The sequence below is a fragment of the Lemur catta genome, chromosome 5, assembly GCF_020740605.2.
Source record: "Lemur catta isolate mLemCat1 chromosome 5, mLemCat1.pri, whole genome shotgun sequence".
NCBI classification, from domain to species: Eukaryota; Metazoa; Chordata; class Mammalia; order Primates; family Lemuridae; genus Lemur; species Lemur catta.
The window spans coordinates 93785671-93801472 of record NC_059132.1 but is presented as its reverse complement, the minus strand read 5'-3'; the positions used below and the strand labels follow the sequence as shown (position 1 = coordinate 93801472).

At 39.7% G+C, this 15802-nt stretch overlaps 2 protein-coding genes across 2 annotated transcripts in view; both read left to right on the top strand.

The window, feature by feature from the left end:
- ABHD18 (abhydrolase domain containing 18) overlaps nt 1–344 on the top strand; it is a 51807-nt gene extending 51463 nt beyond the window's left edge. The window contains exon 15 of the transcript XR_006735402.1: nt 209–344. The gene's annotated coding sequence lies outside the window, so the exon portion shown is untranslated. The remainder of the gene's footprint in view (nt 1–208) is intronic.
- Nucleotides 345–847: 503 nt separating this feature from the next.
- Nucleotides 848–15802, top strand: part of LARP1B (La ribonucleoprotein 1B) — a 94893-nt gene continuing 79938 nt past the window's right edge. Inside the window, 5 exon segments of the mRNA XM_045552296.1 lie at nt 848–1609; nt 9407–9465; nt 9868–9927; nt 11745–11919; nt 14104–14244. Of these exon segments, the coding sequence (XP_045408252.1) occupies nt 1105–1609; nt 9407–9465; nt 9868–9927; nt 11745–11919; nt 14104–14244 (940 nt within the window). The 5' untranslated portion in view covers nt 848–1104.

Below are 15802 nucleotides of genomic sequence, written 5' to 3'. Positions count from 1 at the left end.
AGTGTTATCTCCCCAAATTAAAGGAACAGGTAATGAAATTTTAAAACTCGGCGGAATATTAACTATTTTACTCAGGAACATCTGAAAACTATGCGAGTTCGTGGGAGGGAACCCGGGAGGGGAGGCGCACTAAGCTAATTACCCTGGCAAAGGTTTCATAAAGAATTACCTACAAATAACACCGTTTTCTTTTTGGACGTGCCTCAAGATTACAGGTGACCGCGATGCCCCCAGGCGCTGGGGGGCAAAGCCGCCAGTCGGGGATCCTGGCCCACTCCGGAGCCGCCCGTGTCGGTGACAGACACCGCCCCACATCCCTTCCCCTAAGGCGACTCGGCTTTAGGGTCTAAGGACAAATCGGCCTCCGGGTCCTCCGGGCGCCGAGTGCTTGGCCCGCCCGGGCCCTCTGCCGCCGTCGCCGCGGGAGCGGGGCGCGAGCCGGCAGCGAGTCACAGAGGCCCCGTGCGCGCCCCGCCCCTGCGCCCACAGCCCGGGCTGCCTTAGCCCGCGAGCCGGGGAATAGCCCTGTTCGCCCTCCCTCCCCCTCGGCTGGCCGCTGGGGCGGGGCCGGCCCTGAGGCCCGGCGGCACCCAAGCTGGCTCTCAGTCAGCTACCGCTGAAGGCCGGGCGAGGGTAGGAGCGGGTGAGTAGCCACGTCACGCTCCTCAGGGAGGCCCCGCCCCCACGCGTCCTCTCGGACCGCCCCCTCCACGCCCCCGGGAGCAGTTAACCGCTCGCGCGGCGCGCGCCTCCCTGACTCCGGTAGAGGTCCTCCAGCCCGGCTGGCTGCGCCTCCGCGGCTGCCCGCCCCAGGTGAGGGCTCGCGGCTCCCTGCTGCGGCGTCCGGCGCGTGTTGGCGGGCTTGGGGCGTGCGCTGCCAAGGAGGACCGGGCCGGCAGGCGGTTAGCGTCCCGTTCGACGCGGGGAGGGGCGGCACGCCGGGCGCTGCACAGCCTCGGCGGGGCGACGGTGGCGGCGACGGCGGCCGGGCTCTCCGGTTCTCTGCCCCAGTCCGGAGCCAGTAGGTGCCCCGGCGGAGAGACGGGCAGCCGGGCTCCCTGGCCCCGGGGCCTCCCCGGCTGGGGCGGCTGGGGCAAGGGGGCGATGTCTGCTCGTGCCCCGGTGCCCGCCGCTCACTCTCGGGAGGATCCGCCCACGGTGAATGCTGAGAGGGAGTCGCCGTCGGGCGCGGCGAGCCGGCAGGCCGAGCAGCCGCCCGCGCCCGAACGAGAGGGCAAGGAGGCTGCGAGGGAAGAGAGGGCCGCGGCCGCCACCAGGGCTGGGGCGTGGGGAGAGCCATCGCCGGCGCTGGTGCTGGGACACAGCGTGCCCCAGGCGGCTGTGCCCGTGAGGCCCCTGGCACTGCACCTGGCTCACAAGGCGCGTGGGCCTGGGGGCCCCTTCGGCGGGGAGCGGCCGCCGCCGCCGCCGCCGCCGCCGCGGGATCTGCCAGCCGAGGACGCCCGGGAGGAGGAGGCTGCGGCTGCTCCTGAGGAAAAGCGGGAGCCGCTGCCGCCTAAGGAAAATCCCTGGACCAAAAAAGCTCCCCAGCACCTGTCCCCCGCCGGGACGGGCCTGCCGCCGCCCATTCTGGAAACCATGGAGGCAGGTCTGTGGCTCCTCTGCGGTCGGCACAGGGAGGGGCGGGCAGGGGCAACTCGCGGCACTTGCCGGCGCGTGGCGGCGGTAGCGGGCGCGGGGCTGGAGGAAGGGCAGGCCTCCTTTCCCTGTCAGTCGAAATTATTTCGTTCCAAGGTGTCATTCACTCTGCCTATTTACATAAATGGGCATCTGGGAAGGGAGCTGCAGGAAGAGGTGGGACCTCAGGTTCTCCTTGACTGTTGGGGGCACGGAGGGGGTAACTTGGCAGCGCAGCCCCGCTGGCGCGGTGGCGCTTGTGTTTTGCCCCCACGTGGGAAAGTAGCTAACTTTAGATAGATACTGCAGTGCATCGTATGGGAAAGTTTTTGTGGACTTTAAAAAAGGTGAAGCCAGACAGAGCAAGGGGGTTTATTTGCAAGTGGAAGCGCGATTGTGATCTTTTATTGTGGAAATAATATGCTGAAAATCCCAAGGTTTTCAAAACACTTCTAAATGGTCATATTAAAAATGAGACCCAAAATGTAGTTGCCATTAAAGTGCTTTGAGTTATGATTGTGGTGGAAAATAATTGAAATAGGATAGTTGACATGAGGCAGTGGATTGCACTTTAAGTAAATGGTAGTCTTCTGACATTCAGTTAGCTCTCCTTCCCTTTAGAGAAGATTAGATTATGCCACTGCATTTGAATGCTGACCCATGCAATATGGCCCTTGGTGCTTTATTTTGGTTGTAGCAGTTGCAGTTGTTTTTGTTTTTTTTAAGTTAAAATGGAAATGGTACAAAGACAAAAAGCAATGTCTTCTACTTTTGCTTTCTAAATTAAGTTCTAGTAAATTAACTGAACTTTTATATGGAAATTACAGCTATTGATTTGGCAAGTCTTCATTGTTTCTTTCTTTTTTTTTTTTGAGACAGAGTCTCGCTCTGTTGCCCGGGCTAGAGTGAGCCTTGCTCACAGCAACATCAAACTCCTGGGCTTAAGCGATCCTACTGCCTCAGACTCCCGAGTATCTGGGACTACAGGCATGTGCCACCATGCCCGGCTAATTTTTTTTCTATATATATTTTAGTTGGCCAGATAATTTCTTTCTATTTTTTAGTAGAGATGGGGTCTCACTCTTGCTGGTCTCGAACTCCTGACCTCGAGCGGTCCACCCGCCTCGGCCTCCCAGAGTGCTAGGATTACAGGCGTGAGCCACTGCGCCCGGCCATGTTTCTTAAATTAAAGGTTAACAGTGAAATAGGAAAAATTTGAGCATGTTTACAGGGTTGTGAGGATCAAATGCAATAAAGGATGTGGTATAAATGTAAGGTGATTGTTATAGACACATGTTAACATTTTTTCTGAGGAACTCTTCAATAGAGGGAGATAAGTGTTGACTTAATTGATCCTTTAGCTTTTGCACAGAAATACTCTAATTCTTGGTAAATTTGGACACTTAGAGAAAAAACTTAAAAATTTACTCTAGATTTAGTATTGACACAATTCTGCCCTAGCTGGAAGATCTGTTTACTCCTATTACTAACTAAAGAGAACACCCTAAGCCTCCAATTTAGCAAAGAAAGCCTTAGTGAATCATCTTATTGGCTGTCTCACCTCCCTACTTCTAGACTTAGACACAGTTATACATTATATTCAGTGAACTACCAAAAACTGAACTTTCTTGATTGTAAAACCAATATTGGAAGTTTTAAAACTTTAAAGCTGGGCACTGTGGACAAGCCTATAGTGCAGGATCGTAGCATCTGTAAATAGCCACTGCACACCAGCCTGGGCAACATAGCAAGACCTGGTCTCTAAAAAGAAAAAAATAAAACTTTCAAGATGAGACTTGGGAATTTTAATTGCAAATGACTTGTGAAAAATATTTAACAGTTTAACCTACTGGTGCCTTCCTTCTTCGGTCTTCACTGGAGATTAACAATAAGGTGATGCTAGATGTATGGCATGGTTCATGAAAATTTCAATTTTGCTAATATCTCTGTGTAGGCAACTTTTTCTGTCTTTGGAATCCAGTCTGTGTGCATAGGAATACCATCCTTCACACCTGGAGTGGTATAGTAACCATAGTCTCTTCCCAGCATGGACTCTGTATTGTTTTCCCACGACTTGCAGTTGAATAACTTAGGTAACTGAGGTAAGAGATTGTGGTGTAGAAATGCAGTTTTGAGAGCTTGAGTTGTAGTGTTGGTATTGTTACTAACTAGCTAGTTGACTTTGGCAAGATTTCTGGGCCCTGTAAATGAATGAAGTGGATGGACTTATCTTTTACAGTTCTTAATACCAGAGTGCCATCTACAATCTGGGTGTCTTGGCTTCCTATTAAGCAAATTTGCAACTTCAAGAATAATGAAATAGGACCAGAGTTTGTTCAGGGTTCACAGTGGGTGCCTCTAAATTAGTACAGTAATCTATTAGTAGGGTGCCTGTATAATTAATTTATTCTACAAAACAGGACACTTTCAGAGAGAGATTATTTGTGCTGAAATAACAGCCTTAAACCAGGTATGTCCTGCTGAAACTTGGTTTAATGTCACTCTTTTAAGGAGGTAAAGGATTTTCATCCACAAATTTTGCCAGAAAGTTTATTACCAGAGTTAGAAACATAGGAAATGGGAGTATTTCATGATATGAATCATGAATTTTCTCTACATTAGAACCTGCAGATTTAAGTGAGGCAGATTCTTGATGTCTTAGCCCTGTGAGACACTTTGTTTCACTTTTAGATGGTTTTGATTGTGAATTGCTGTTTCTAGAAATTCAGGTAAGACCCTCTTTTCAGCCAAAGCCACCACCCACCCAAGAGGCCTAGTGTCATTGCCTTCTTGAATTCAATCATGCAACTACCCTCTGTCTGTCCTTCTAACCTTGTATTGGTTCTATTTATTTTGGAGACTCTTTATTAAAATGACAATATGGGGCTTATTAATCGCTTACCTGTAGCTATGGTTACCTTTTTCATATTAAAAATCAGCTTTCAACCAGGACTGCAGGGCTGTAGTGAGCTATGATCCTGCCATTGTGCTGCAGCCTGAGTGACAGAGCAAGATCCTGTTTCTTAAAAAGAAAAAAAAAAAAACTTCCTAGTATTTTTATTTCACAAAACATGATGTATTAAAGTATTGGCATTTTTCATCCTTACCTTTCTCTAACCCTATGGTGCTCTTCATCAACTCAGGTTCTGCTTCCCAGAAAACTCAAATTAGCTTGCTGTTATTACCCTAATGACATAACATTTTAAGTAAATTATATAAATAATATGTAAATATATTCTCCTTATGAAAACTTTTGATCCCCTCTTAAAAAAAAGTTACCAGTTCACTGAATATCCTTTCAGATCTTTTTTCAGTTACTTCCAAATGTATACTGTTTTGTATATGTGTTTAGAACAAAATATCATCCTCCATTTTATCATTTAGAGTGTTGGCTGGTTGTTTTTAATCTAAACTCTCTTTAAAAATTGCTGAGGAGTGGTCCATAAATATAGCTGCCATAGTTAGCCATTTACTTATTGATCACCATGTCAGTTCTTTTCATTTTCTTTAATATGTAGATGAAGAAATTGAACATTTTTATACATACCTCATATATATATGTGTGCCTTTCTCTAGAGGTAGATACTGAGAAATGGAATTGATTAGGTCACAGGGTATTCATAGGTTAACAAGTTGCTTTCTAAAGTGACATCTTGATACTCCTGCTATTAGAGTTTGAGAATTGTCTTTTTTCACATTTAAAAGAGCACTCATTTACTGTAGCAAAATGGTATCTTACTACATTTTTACCTTAAATAAAATCATGTGAAATACTGATTCTATAATGCATTTTCTTTCTTTTTTTTTTTTTTTTTGAGACAGAGTCTCGCTCTATTATAGCCCCTGGTAGAGTGCAGTGTTGTCATCATACCTCACTGCAACCTCAAACTGCTGGGCTTGAGCAATCCTTCTGCCTCAGCCTCCCCAGTAGCTGGGACTATAGTCGTGTACCACCACACCCGGCTAGTTTTTCTATTTTTAGTAGAAATGAGATCTCTCTCTTGCTCAGGCTGGTCTCGAACTCCTGAGCTCAAACGATCCTCGCACCTCAGCCTCCGAGAGTACTAGGATTACAGGTGTGAGCCACTGCGCCCAGCCTATAATGCATTTTCTTTATTAAAACTTTGCTAAAGATTATGGTCGTAAGAATTAAGGTTAATAAAATAGCCTCTATTGTGTTGCAGTTTCTGTTTAAATTTCTAAGCTCTTAAAAATGAATTGTTTTTCATATTTAGAATTTTTTGTCACCTTAGCTTCCCAAAGTGCTGGGATTACAGAAGTAAGCCCCCACTCCTGGCCTTTCCTTGTAGGTTCCCAGGGTTTGAGAATAACATTTTAAAGTTATTGGAATATTGCTCAAAAAAGTTGTACTGGTATATAGGGTCTTACCAGGGGTGTTTGAAAAATGGAGATATGTGGATCACATGCTTGTTCATGTTTGTTGATATGTATTTGGAGCCATTATTAGCTTAAATTTGTTTCTTAGGTTCATCTGCTTAGATACATATTTTTTAATTTGCATAATTTTGAAATTTGAACAATATTCTAGGTTGCCCTGCTGTTTGTCTTAGGTTTTCTCTATTGATATGCAGGGTAATTTCCTCTATTTTGGTTAAAACATAGGAAAATGACAAATTTCCTTTCTTAGGCTTGATTTAACTGTAATCTGTATGTATATATAAAACTATATTTAAAACCTGATGGACTTCTTTCCATGTCAATACACATACAGATTTCTCATTTCTAAAAGTTTTACATTATTTTGTGTAAATATACCATATTTTAACCATCCCATTACTGAATATAGGGGCTATTTAAATATTAAATACAATTATCAGCAAATTTGCACTGAACATCCTACAGACATCTTTGTACCTTCTCTTGATTTATAGAAATTCCCTAAAAATTAGATTGCTTTAAGAGATTATATAAATTTTAAGTGAGAAATTACCCTTGAAAAATAATACTACTTCATATTCTTACCAACGGCATGAGAGAAATGTCCATGTCTTTATAGACTGACCAGCACTTGGCATTTTCTTTTTTGTCAGTAAGATAGGTGAAAAATGTTCCGTTGTTTTAGCTTATGTTTCTTTATTAGTGCTATTGAATTCCTTTTCGTGTTTTGCCATTGAGATTTCTTTTTTGGATCATCCATTCATCCTTCACTCAGATTTATTTATGTATTTATTTATTTATTTGAGACAAAGTCTCACTCCATTGCCCAGGCTAGAGTGCCGTGGCGTCAGCCTAGCTCACAGCAACCTCAAACTCCTGGGCTCAAGTGATCCTCCTGCCTCAGCCTCCCGAGTAGCTGGGACTACAGGCATGTGCCACCATGCCTGGCTAATTATTTCTATATATATTTTTAACTGTCCATATAATTTCCTTCTATTTTTAGTAGAGGCGGGGTCTCGCTCTTGCTCAGGCTGGTCTCGAACTCCTGACCTCGAGCTATCCACCCACCTCGGCCTCCCAGAGTGCTAGGATTACAGGCATGAGCCACCGTGCCCGGCCTTCCCAATTTCTTTATTACTTCTAGTGAGAAGTTTTTCCCGATCTGAGTAGTGTATGGGACTTATTGATTTTTAAATCAATAAAAACATTAATTTCCTGTCATGTTTGATTTTTTTTCTGTAATTTTTTTAATTGTGTCATTTAGTATTGAAGTAAAAAAGTTGATTTTTATGTGGTCTAAGTTTTTAATCTTTTATTTTTGACCTTGGTTTCATGATGTAAATGTCTAATTGAGTTGTAATAAAGATAGATAAAACTTGCTTGAGTAGCCTATCCCTTATTATCTTCCATTAGATCAAATAGTTTATACTATATATGGCTGTGTTGTATAACTTAATCAGCAAGATTTTGGAGCATGTTTTCCATGTTGTTGAGGGAAAGGTCTTCTATACTATGTAACTTTCATAAAATATAGATATATTTACACAGCATATTTCGGTGAAATTCTAGATAATGTTCACCCAAATGCTATTATTAGTAATTTAGGTATTTTCCCTTCCCCATGGGCTTCCATTTTTTTGTCCTACTTCTCTGTATTTTTCCTACTGCATCTATTTTTCTTTATTTTTATTTTTTTAGAAACAGTGTCTTGCTCTATCACCCAAGCTGGAGTACAGTGGTGCAGTCATAGCTCACTGCAGCCTCAACTTCCTGAACTGTAAGGGTTCCTCCTGCCTCAGCCTCCTCAGTAACTGGGACTGCAGGTGTGCACCACCAAGCCCAGCTATTGCATCTAGTTGTCTTTTGTTTGTTTGTTTTTGTTTTTTGAGACAGTCTCATTCTGTTACCTGGGCTAGAGTGCCATGGCATCAGCCTAGCTCATAGCAACCTCAAACTCCTGGGCTCGGGCAATCCTACTGCCTCAGCCTCCCGAGTAGCTGGGACTACAGGCATGCACCACTATGCCCAGCTAATTTTTTCTATGTATTTTTAGTTGTCCAGCTAATTTCTTTCTATTTTTTTTTTTTAGTAGAGACGGGTTCTCACTCTTGCTCAGGCTGGTCACAAACTCCTGAGCTCAAACGATCCTCCCCCTTTGGCCTCCGACAGTGCTAGGATTACAGGCGTGAGCCACCGCGCCCGGCCACATCTAGTTTTACTTAATGGAATATTTTATCCATATGCACATATACACATACATACACATATGTATGTGTACCTAAAGTATAAAGGAGAATAGCAAAGCATGGTGACTCATGCCTGTAATCTCAGCATTTTGGGTGGCGGAGGTGGGAAGATCACATGAGCCCAGGAGTTTGAGACCAGCCTGGGCAACATAACAAGACCCCATCTCTACAAAAAAAATATTTTTAAATTAGGTGGGCATGGTACACCACCTGTGTACTTAACTATAATGCTTTAAAAGTAGAATGTTACAGGATTCAAGATTCCCTGTGTGCCCATTCCTGATCACATTTCACACCTCATCCCTCTTCCTTTGATAAGCACTCTATATCTTATTTAAATCTCCTTCTGGATTTCAACTCCAAGATTGCTTTATTCTAAAAATTGGTCATTGGTATACTCAAGGGATTTACATTTTGCTGGATTACTGTGTTATTTGTAGATGCAAATCCAAAGTGTATTTTAATTTTTAATATTTAGGTCATGTTTAGCTAGATGATCGTGCCATGTTGTCACCTTGCTACGTAATGAACCAAACTAAATGCAGTGTAAAATCTTCATTTGAAGAATAGTATATTGGTTTTTATTGTCAACCACTGAATTCTTATTCAAGATAAGGAACAGGTAGTGATACAATGGTGGTCTTATGCAAACTTTTACATCAGTTATTCTCTTTTTTTATGGTTTAAATCTAGGTACAGCCTATTAGGGTTGCCAAATCTGTTTCCTAGCACAAATAGTTTGAAGTCTTCTGACCTATTTTCTGGATGCTCCTTGGTGGATTCATTAATTGTATAGAAAAATGTATCCCATAGGAAATTGAGCTTCTAACTTTATTAAAACATATTTCTAATTTTCTCATGTTATATTCTGTTGATGAGAGGACTGGTCTGTTAGTTCAGTGTCAGTAAACTGTTAATATTTCCCACTTCTTGATTTGGAGACTGAAGACAAATCTGAACCTATGGTGTGGAATGTAGTTGATTTTTTGCTAACAATTTGAGTCTCAGAACTTTACATTTTGTTGGGAGTGACCATTACACTGACTTACTGCAATTGGTATACTGGTGATTTTCTTAAATGTATTGAATGTAGTTGTAAAAACAATTCTATGTATTTTCTTTAGAGCTCAGTTCCCCCAAAATCATAAAAGCAGGAAAACTCAAGACAAAGAAATCCAACAAGGTATGACTTTATGGGGAAATAGTTCTTAACTATGTCGATTTTGCAAATTGTTAGAAACTCTTCTTAGATTATTGTAAATGTATTTTTCTTCTAATTGTGTAATTGATTTTAAAGTTAATATTCTAAAGAATTGTAGCATTTATTCAAGTCCCCATAAGCCTTAGTTATCATGTGTATTGCAATTTAGTTAATGCCATTAAGTAATGCTAGAAGTTAGATCGTAAGACCAAAGCATTCTTATTTCAAAGTGTTTGGAGAAACTTTGGGATTAATTTGGCAGATGCTTGTATATAATTGAATATAGGTGATTCTTTTAAACTGCTGTCATTTTTAGAAAATATTTTTTTTACTTAAAATTTCGAAAGCTAATTTGCAGACATAACCTTATTTGTTACTTCTTAGGCTAGTGATTTCAGCGATATGGCGAATTGGCCAACACCGAGTGAATTAGTGAACTCTGGAGTGAGTATTATTTTAAGGCCCTTTTTTTTAAAAAAAAGAAAATATTTTTATTTCAACATGTGAAATTTTATTTAAAATGTAAAGAATTGTTACCTGGGAGGACAGGTTTAAAGACTTGATTCATCAATAAGATTATTTTATTGCTGGTTTAACTTACAGTCATCGTTTCCAGTATTAGTAATGAACTTGATGTCTTAGGCTTTACCCATGGTAACCTTTACTTATTGTTTCGTTAACTTAATATGTGTTATATGAACAGATATTGCAAATTATCATTTTGTGTTTTTATAAAATCATATGCATTGATGAAGTGCTGAAAACTTGGTAGCTACCCTCTTTTATAGTTTTGCCCACTTTTCAGATACCTCATTTCATTCATTACATTTTCTTCATCTGGTTGTGTTCTTATTAGGTAAACTAATGTTTGGAAGAGGGGAAGTATACCTGACAGTCATCTTTCTGTAGTTAATTTTTAATATCTAATCCAGGCCCATTTTGTGTTTCAGAATTTGTGCTGTATGTGCATGTTTTCTTTGATTTGTAGTCCTTTCAGTGTACATTGAATTGCTAACTTTATATGCATGTATATACTGCAGGAAGTGTGCAGTGAATGAGTTTTTAATTTTAACTATGAAAACTCAGATGGCTCTAAAATATCAAGATACCTATATGGTTATCTGGTTACACGTTTTCACTTGACACTGTACCCTTTGTAATTTGTGCAGTATTATTGGCGTGTAATTGTAGATAAACTAAGTTGGACAATTTAATTGATGTATAAATAACACACAATGTATTGAAATAGAAATACATATATAAAGTATATAGTTTGATAAGTTTTGACCTGTGCATGCCTGTGAAACCATCACTACAATCAAGGTAATGAACTTAACCATTACCCCCCCAAAGTTTCCTCTTATTCCTTTGTACTGTAATTCTCCCTGTCTCATTCACCCTCACCATCTGAAGCAACCACTGAAATGTTTTCTGTCACTATAAATTAATTTGCATTTTCTAGAATTTTATGTATGTGGAAGCATACGGTGGGTACTTTTTTTTCTAGCTTTCACTCAGCATGATTATTTTGAGATTTAATCATGTGTGTATCAGCGCATTCCTTTTTGTTACTGAGTAGTATTCTATTGTATAGATGTAACACAGTTTGTCCATTCACCTATTGTTAATGGACATTTGGGTTGATTCTAGTTTCTGGCTATTACAAATAAAACTGCCATATGAACATTTTTGTACAAAAGTTTGCATGGATGTATGCTTTCTTTTGGGGGGGGGTAAACAACAAGGCTGGATCATCTGGTAGCTATAAAGAAATTGCCAAATTTGCACTCCCAGCAGCACTGTATGAGAATTCGACTTACTCCATATCGTTACTCTTAATATGGTCAGTTTTTTAAAAATTTTAACCATTCTAATAAGTGTGTAGTGGTATTTGCATTGTAGCTTTAATTTGCATTTCTCTACTAATGTTGAGCATCTTTTCATATGTCTTTGCCATCAGTATGTCTTTTTGTTGCAGTATCTGATCAGGCTTGCCCATATTTTAAAAAATGGAGTTATTACTGAGTTTTGAGAGTTAATTATGTATTTTAGATACAAGTTGTTTATCACATACTTAGCAAATTTTTTTCAGTCTGCAGCTTGACTTTTAACAATGTCTTTTGAAAAGCACTTCTTCGTTTTTGATAAAAATTTTGTCGTTTCTTTTGTAATATTTAGATAAGCTATATTACTACAAATTTTGGAGTATGTTAGTGAAAATGTTAATGAAAATTATTTCATTCAGAAAACCATTTTTGCAGTGTCAGAGTGTCATCAGCCAAGGAAATAAGAAACTACAAAATAGAAAAGAAAAAGAAGAGAAGGTTGAAAAGAGAAGTACCAGTGAGAGCAAAGAAAACAGGGAAACAAAATTAGATGGTCCTGGTGAAAATGTCAGTGAGGATGAGGCTCAGTCGAGTAATCAACGAAAGAGAGGTCAGTTTATCTATATCTTCATTTTGTTTTTAAGTTTTTGAAGAAAGTTGTAATGAAGAATTGTATTTATTCAATTGAAAATCAAAAACTTGTATTTTGTATTTCTTCAGGATACAGATCTGCAGTGGTAACTGATTTGCTTTCATAACACATCTGAACTGTTAGGCTTTCTTTTTTGCATTTAACTTGTATTCTATGCAAGAATATGGAATGAAGTTCCATTATATGATTGTACATATATTCAGTGGAAGGTTGTGTGATAACTATTCTTTTAAATCTGCATTGGAACTGCTCTCTGTGTTTAGGGAGTACTGAGAAAATTAAATACTTTATTTTTCTAAGAGAAAAATGAGAACAATTTTAATCAACTTTTTTCCTCATTGCATTCCCCTGTAAAAATTATACTTTGGAGGAATAAAAATATTCATATTCTTTTCTATTTTTTCCTGAAATTTTCATGTTTCTAGGGACAGATTATGATTTGTCTGCTTTGTAAAAGCCTTTATATGCTCATTCAGTGTCTAGGTAAAAGCCTGGATGTGCTCATTCAGAGTTTAGGTGAAAGTGTCTTCAGGGGCTTTTAGGCAGAAAAGGGCTTTAAATTGTCAGGTCAGTGGCTGAAGAGAGATGAGCTTTGAGGAGAGTAGCAGGAGATGAGGTTGGAGACATAGACAAGGTCCATGGTATACAGGGCCTTGGTAACTTGGAATTAGGATGTTATTTTGAGTGCCATGGAAAACTATTGAACCATTTAGTCCATGGAGGTGATAATGGCACATTTAATGGTATAGTAGTTGGCAGCCAACTTCTTTAATACTAGAACTAACAATCTACCATATACTGAGCACTTACTTTGAATAGTTTGTCTTTTTAATGAATATCTAATCCTGAGCTGCAGTAGGTTTTAAGCAGTAGGGTCAGTTGATACAATGAATAAAGGCTGATTGCTCAAAAGTGACAATAAAGCAACTAAATGGGTGTTAGAAAAATTTCTTCCCATTTCTTAACCACTTTGTCACTTACTTTTTTGGCATTGACCTTTGTAGTGAACACTCAAGCTAGGTATTTTGTAGTAGAGTAATTCAAATAAGCCATGAAATGATCTCCTAGAGCACACATTTTTTACTTCAAAAGAAGAACTGATTTATGCCAGGGAATTTCATTGATAGAATTTATAGAGTAGGCTTTAAGAGTTTTTAGATATTTGATATTCTCTTTTCCTCATCTGATCCATTTTTAATAGGATTTGTAGGCTATCAGTACTGTAGCCAAACACCAATATTCCTTTTCCATTAATTACCTTGGCAGTTTTTTCTCTGTCCCATGAGTCTTTTTGTTTTGGTAGAAAATACAGATTGAGCAAAATACTGAACATTTTGAAACCTTAACCATGGACTCAGTGAACAGGTTATCTCCAGAATTTTACTATAGTATAGCCATAAAAATTAGTTACATTGTTATTTAGTCATCAAGAAAAGTTAAATTGCTTGTGTCTTTTTTCTTAAGAAGATGTGTAATAGCTGTAAAAAAAAAATCTGTCAAATTAGACAAATTTTATACTTATCACTCAGATTTTGAGAAACTTCATTATTAGTGATGCTGGATAAGTGAATATTTTAAGCAGTGATCAGAAACTAAAATTGTTTTGAACCAAAAGCCCAGCTTTCCAATGTGTACATTATAGTATGTTATATCAGATATACCTCATTATAAAGCCTAAGAATCAAGTATTAGACAAGAGTAGTATGTATATATAATATTTTGACTAGCTTATCCATCAGAATTAAACAGAGTGAGCATTTTACCTAAGAGAATTCCAATGATACTCTATTACTGGCTTTCTTTTTGTTTGGTTTTTTTGAGATGGAGTCTCATTATACTGCTCAGGCTGGTTTCAAACTCCTGGACTCAAGTGATTCTCCTACCTAAGCCTCCTGAGTAGCTGAGACTACAGGCATGTGCCACTCTTCCTGACTCACTGGTTTTTCACTTGAATTTTAGAAATGTTATTTGCACAAATAAGCTACATGAGAAGGAAAAATTCTTTTGGCACTTTACAAATAATCCTTTTAAAGACAAAATAAGTCACTTATTTAATAAAAATTCACAGTGCTTTCAAATTGCAGGGCTTTTGTGAAAATTGTACATTATCATTAAATGACTGTATTTTTTTTTTTCTTCAAGCTAATAAGCACAAGTGGGTACCACTACACTTAGATGATGTAAGACCAGACAGTCAGGAAAGACCTGGAGCCCAGAACAGCTCAAGGTGTCAACCCGAAGCAAATAAACCAGCACATAACAATAGGAGAAATGATACACGAAGTAAGTTACCATTCTAAGAGAAAAATGACTAAGGAAAGAACTTGGTGGTCCTCATGCTCATTATTGTAATAACCATGTATAATATAAACCAGCAGTCCCCAACCTTTGTGGCAACAGGACTGGTTTCATGGAAGACAGTTTTTCCACAGGCCCCAGGGTCGGGGGGTGAGGTGGTAGGGGTGGAATTGTGGTGGTGGTAGTATGGTTTCAGGATGATTCAAGTGCATTACATTTATTGTGCACTTTATTATTATGTTGTCACTTGTCACTCACTGACAGGGTTTTGATATGCGTCTGCAAGCAATTGATATATTATGGTCTCTGTGCAGTCAAACCTCTCTGCTAATGATAATCTGTATTTACATCTGCTCCTCAGTGCTAGCACCACTGCCTCAGCTCCACCTCAGATCATCAGGCATTAGATTCTCATAAGGAGCACGCAATCTGGATCCTTCGCATGTGCAGTTTTTATAGCAGGGTTCTCACTCCTATGAGAATCTAATGCCACTGCTGATCTGATGGAGGTGGAGCTTAGGTGGTGATGTGAGTGATAGGGAGCAGCTGTAATTACAGGTGAAGCTTCCCTCACTCAACTGCTGCTCACCTCCTGCTGTGCATCCTGGTTCCTAACAGGCCCCACACAGCCTAGGGATTGGTCCACAGCCCAGGGATTGGTGACAGTAAGGTATAAACTAATTGGGAAGTAAGTTGCACACATCATGTCCCTTTAACCCTAAAACCTTCCTAGTATATTTCATGAGAACAGTATAACCATAGCACAGTTAACAACAGTGAAACTTAACATTAATACACTGTGACTGTGCCCAGGCGGATTTTCCCAATAATGTCCTAATGTCCTTTAGTTTTTGTTTGTTTTTTTTTTTTTTTTTTTTTTTTTTTCAGGATCCAATTTGGGGTCACACATTGCTTTTAGTTGTTTTTTAGGCTCCATTAATCTGTAACAGTTGTGTCTTTCATGACAGTGATTTTTTGAAGACAACAGAATGACTGGGTTATAGATATCCCTCACTTTGGGTTTTCTGATGTTTTCATATGATTGGATTTGGGTTATGAGTTTTTGGCAGGGATGCCACAAAAAATACATGATTTTCTTTTCAGTGTATCACGTGGGAATGGGCATAATCTTGGTTTGTCCCACTATTGATATTAACGTTGATCACTTGGTTGAGGTGGTGTACTCCAAATTTTTTTAATTAAAAAAATTTTTTTTTCCAGATTTTTCTATTGTAAAGATACTCTTCCCCCCCCCACCCCCATTGTACTTTCTCTGTAGTTTGTGGTGAGAGGCTTTGAGACTGTGGAAATAATCATTTTCTTATCAAACTTCTCAAGCTTTAGCTTCCATTGATGATTCTTGCTGGGTTCAGTTATTACTATGGTGATTGCAAATGCTGATTTTTTTTTTTTTTGTCTTACAGCATCATTCCTTCATACTTATTAATTGGCATTCTATGAGGAACAATGTCCCATTATTTTCAGTGTGAACTCATAGCTTCTTTATTTAATGGGTTATCATCTCTTGCTATGATTAATTTGA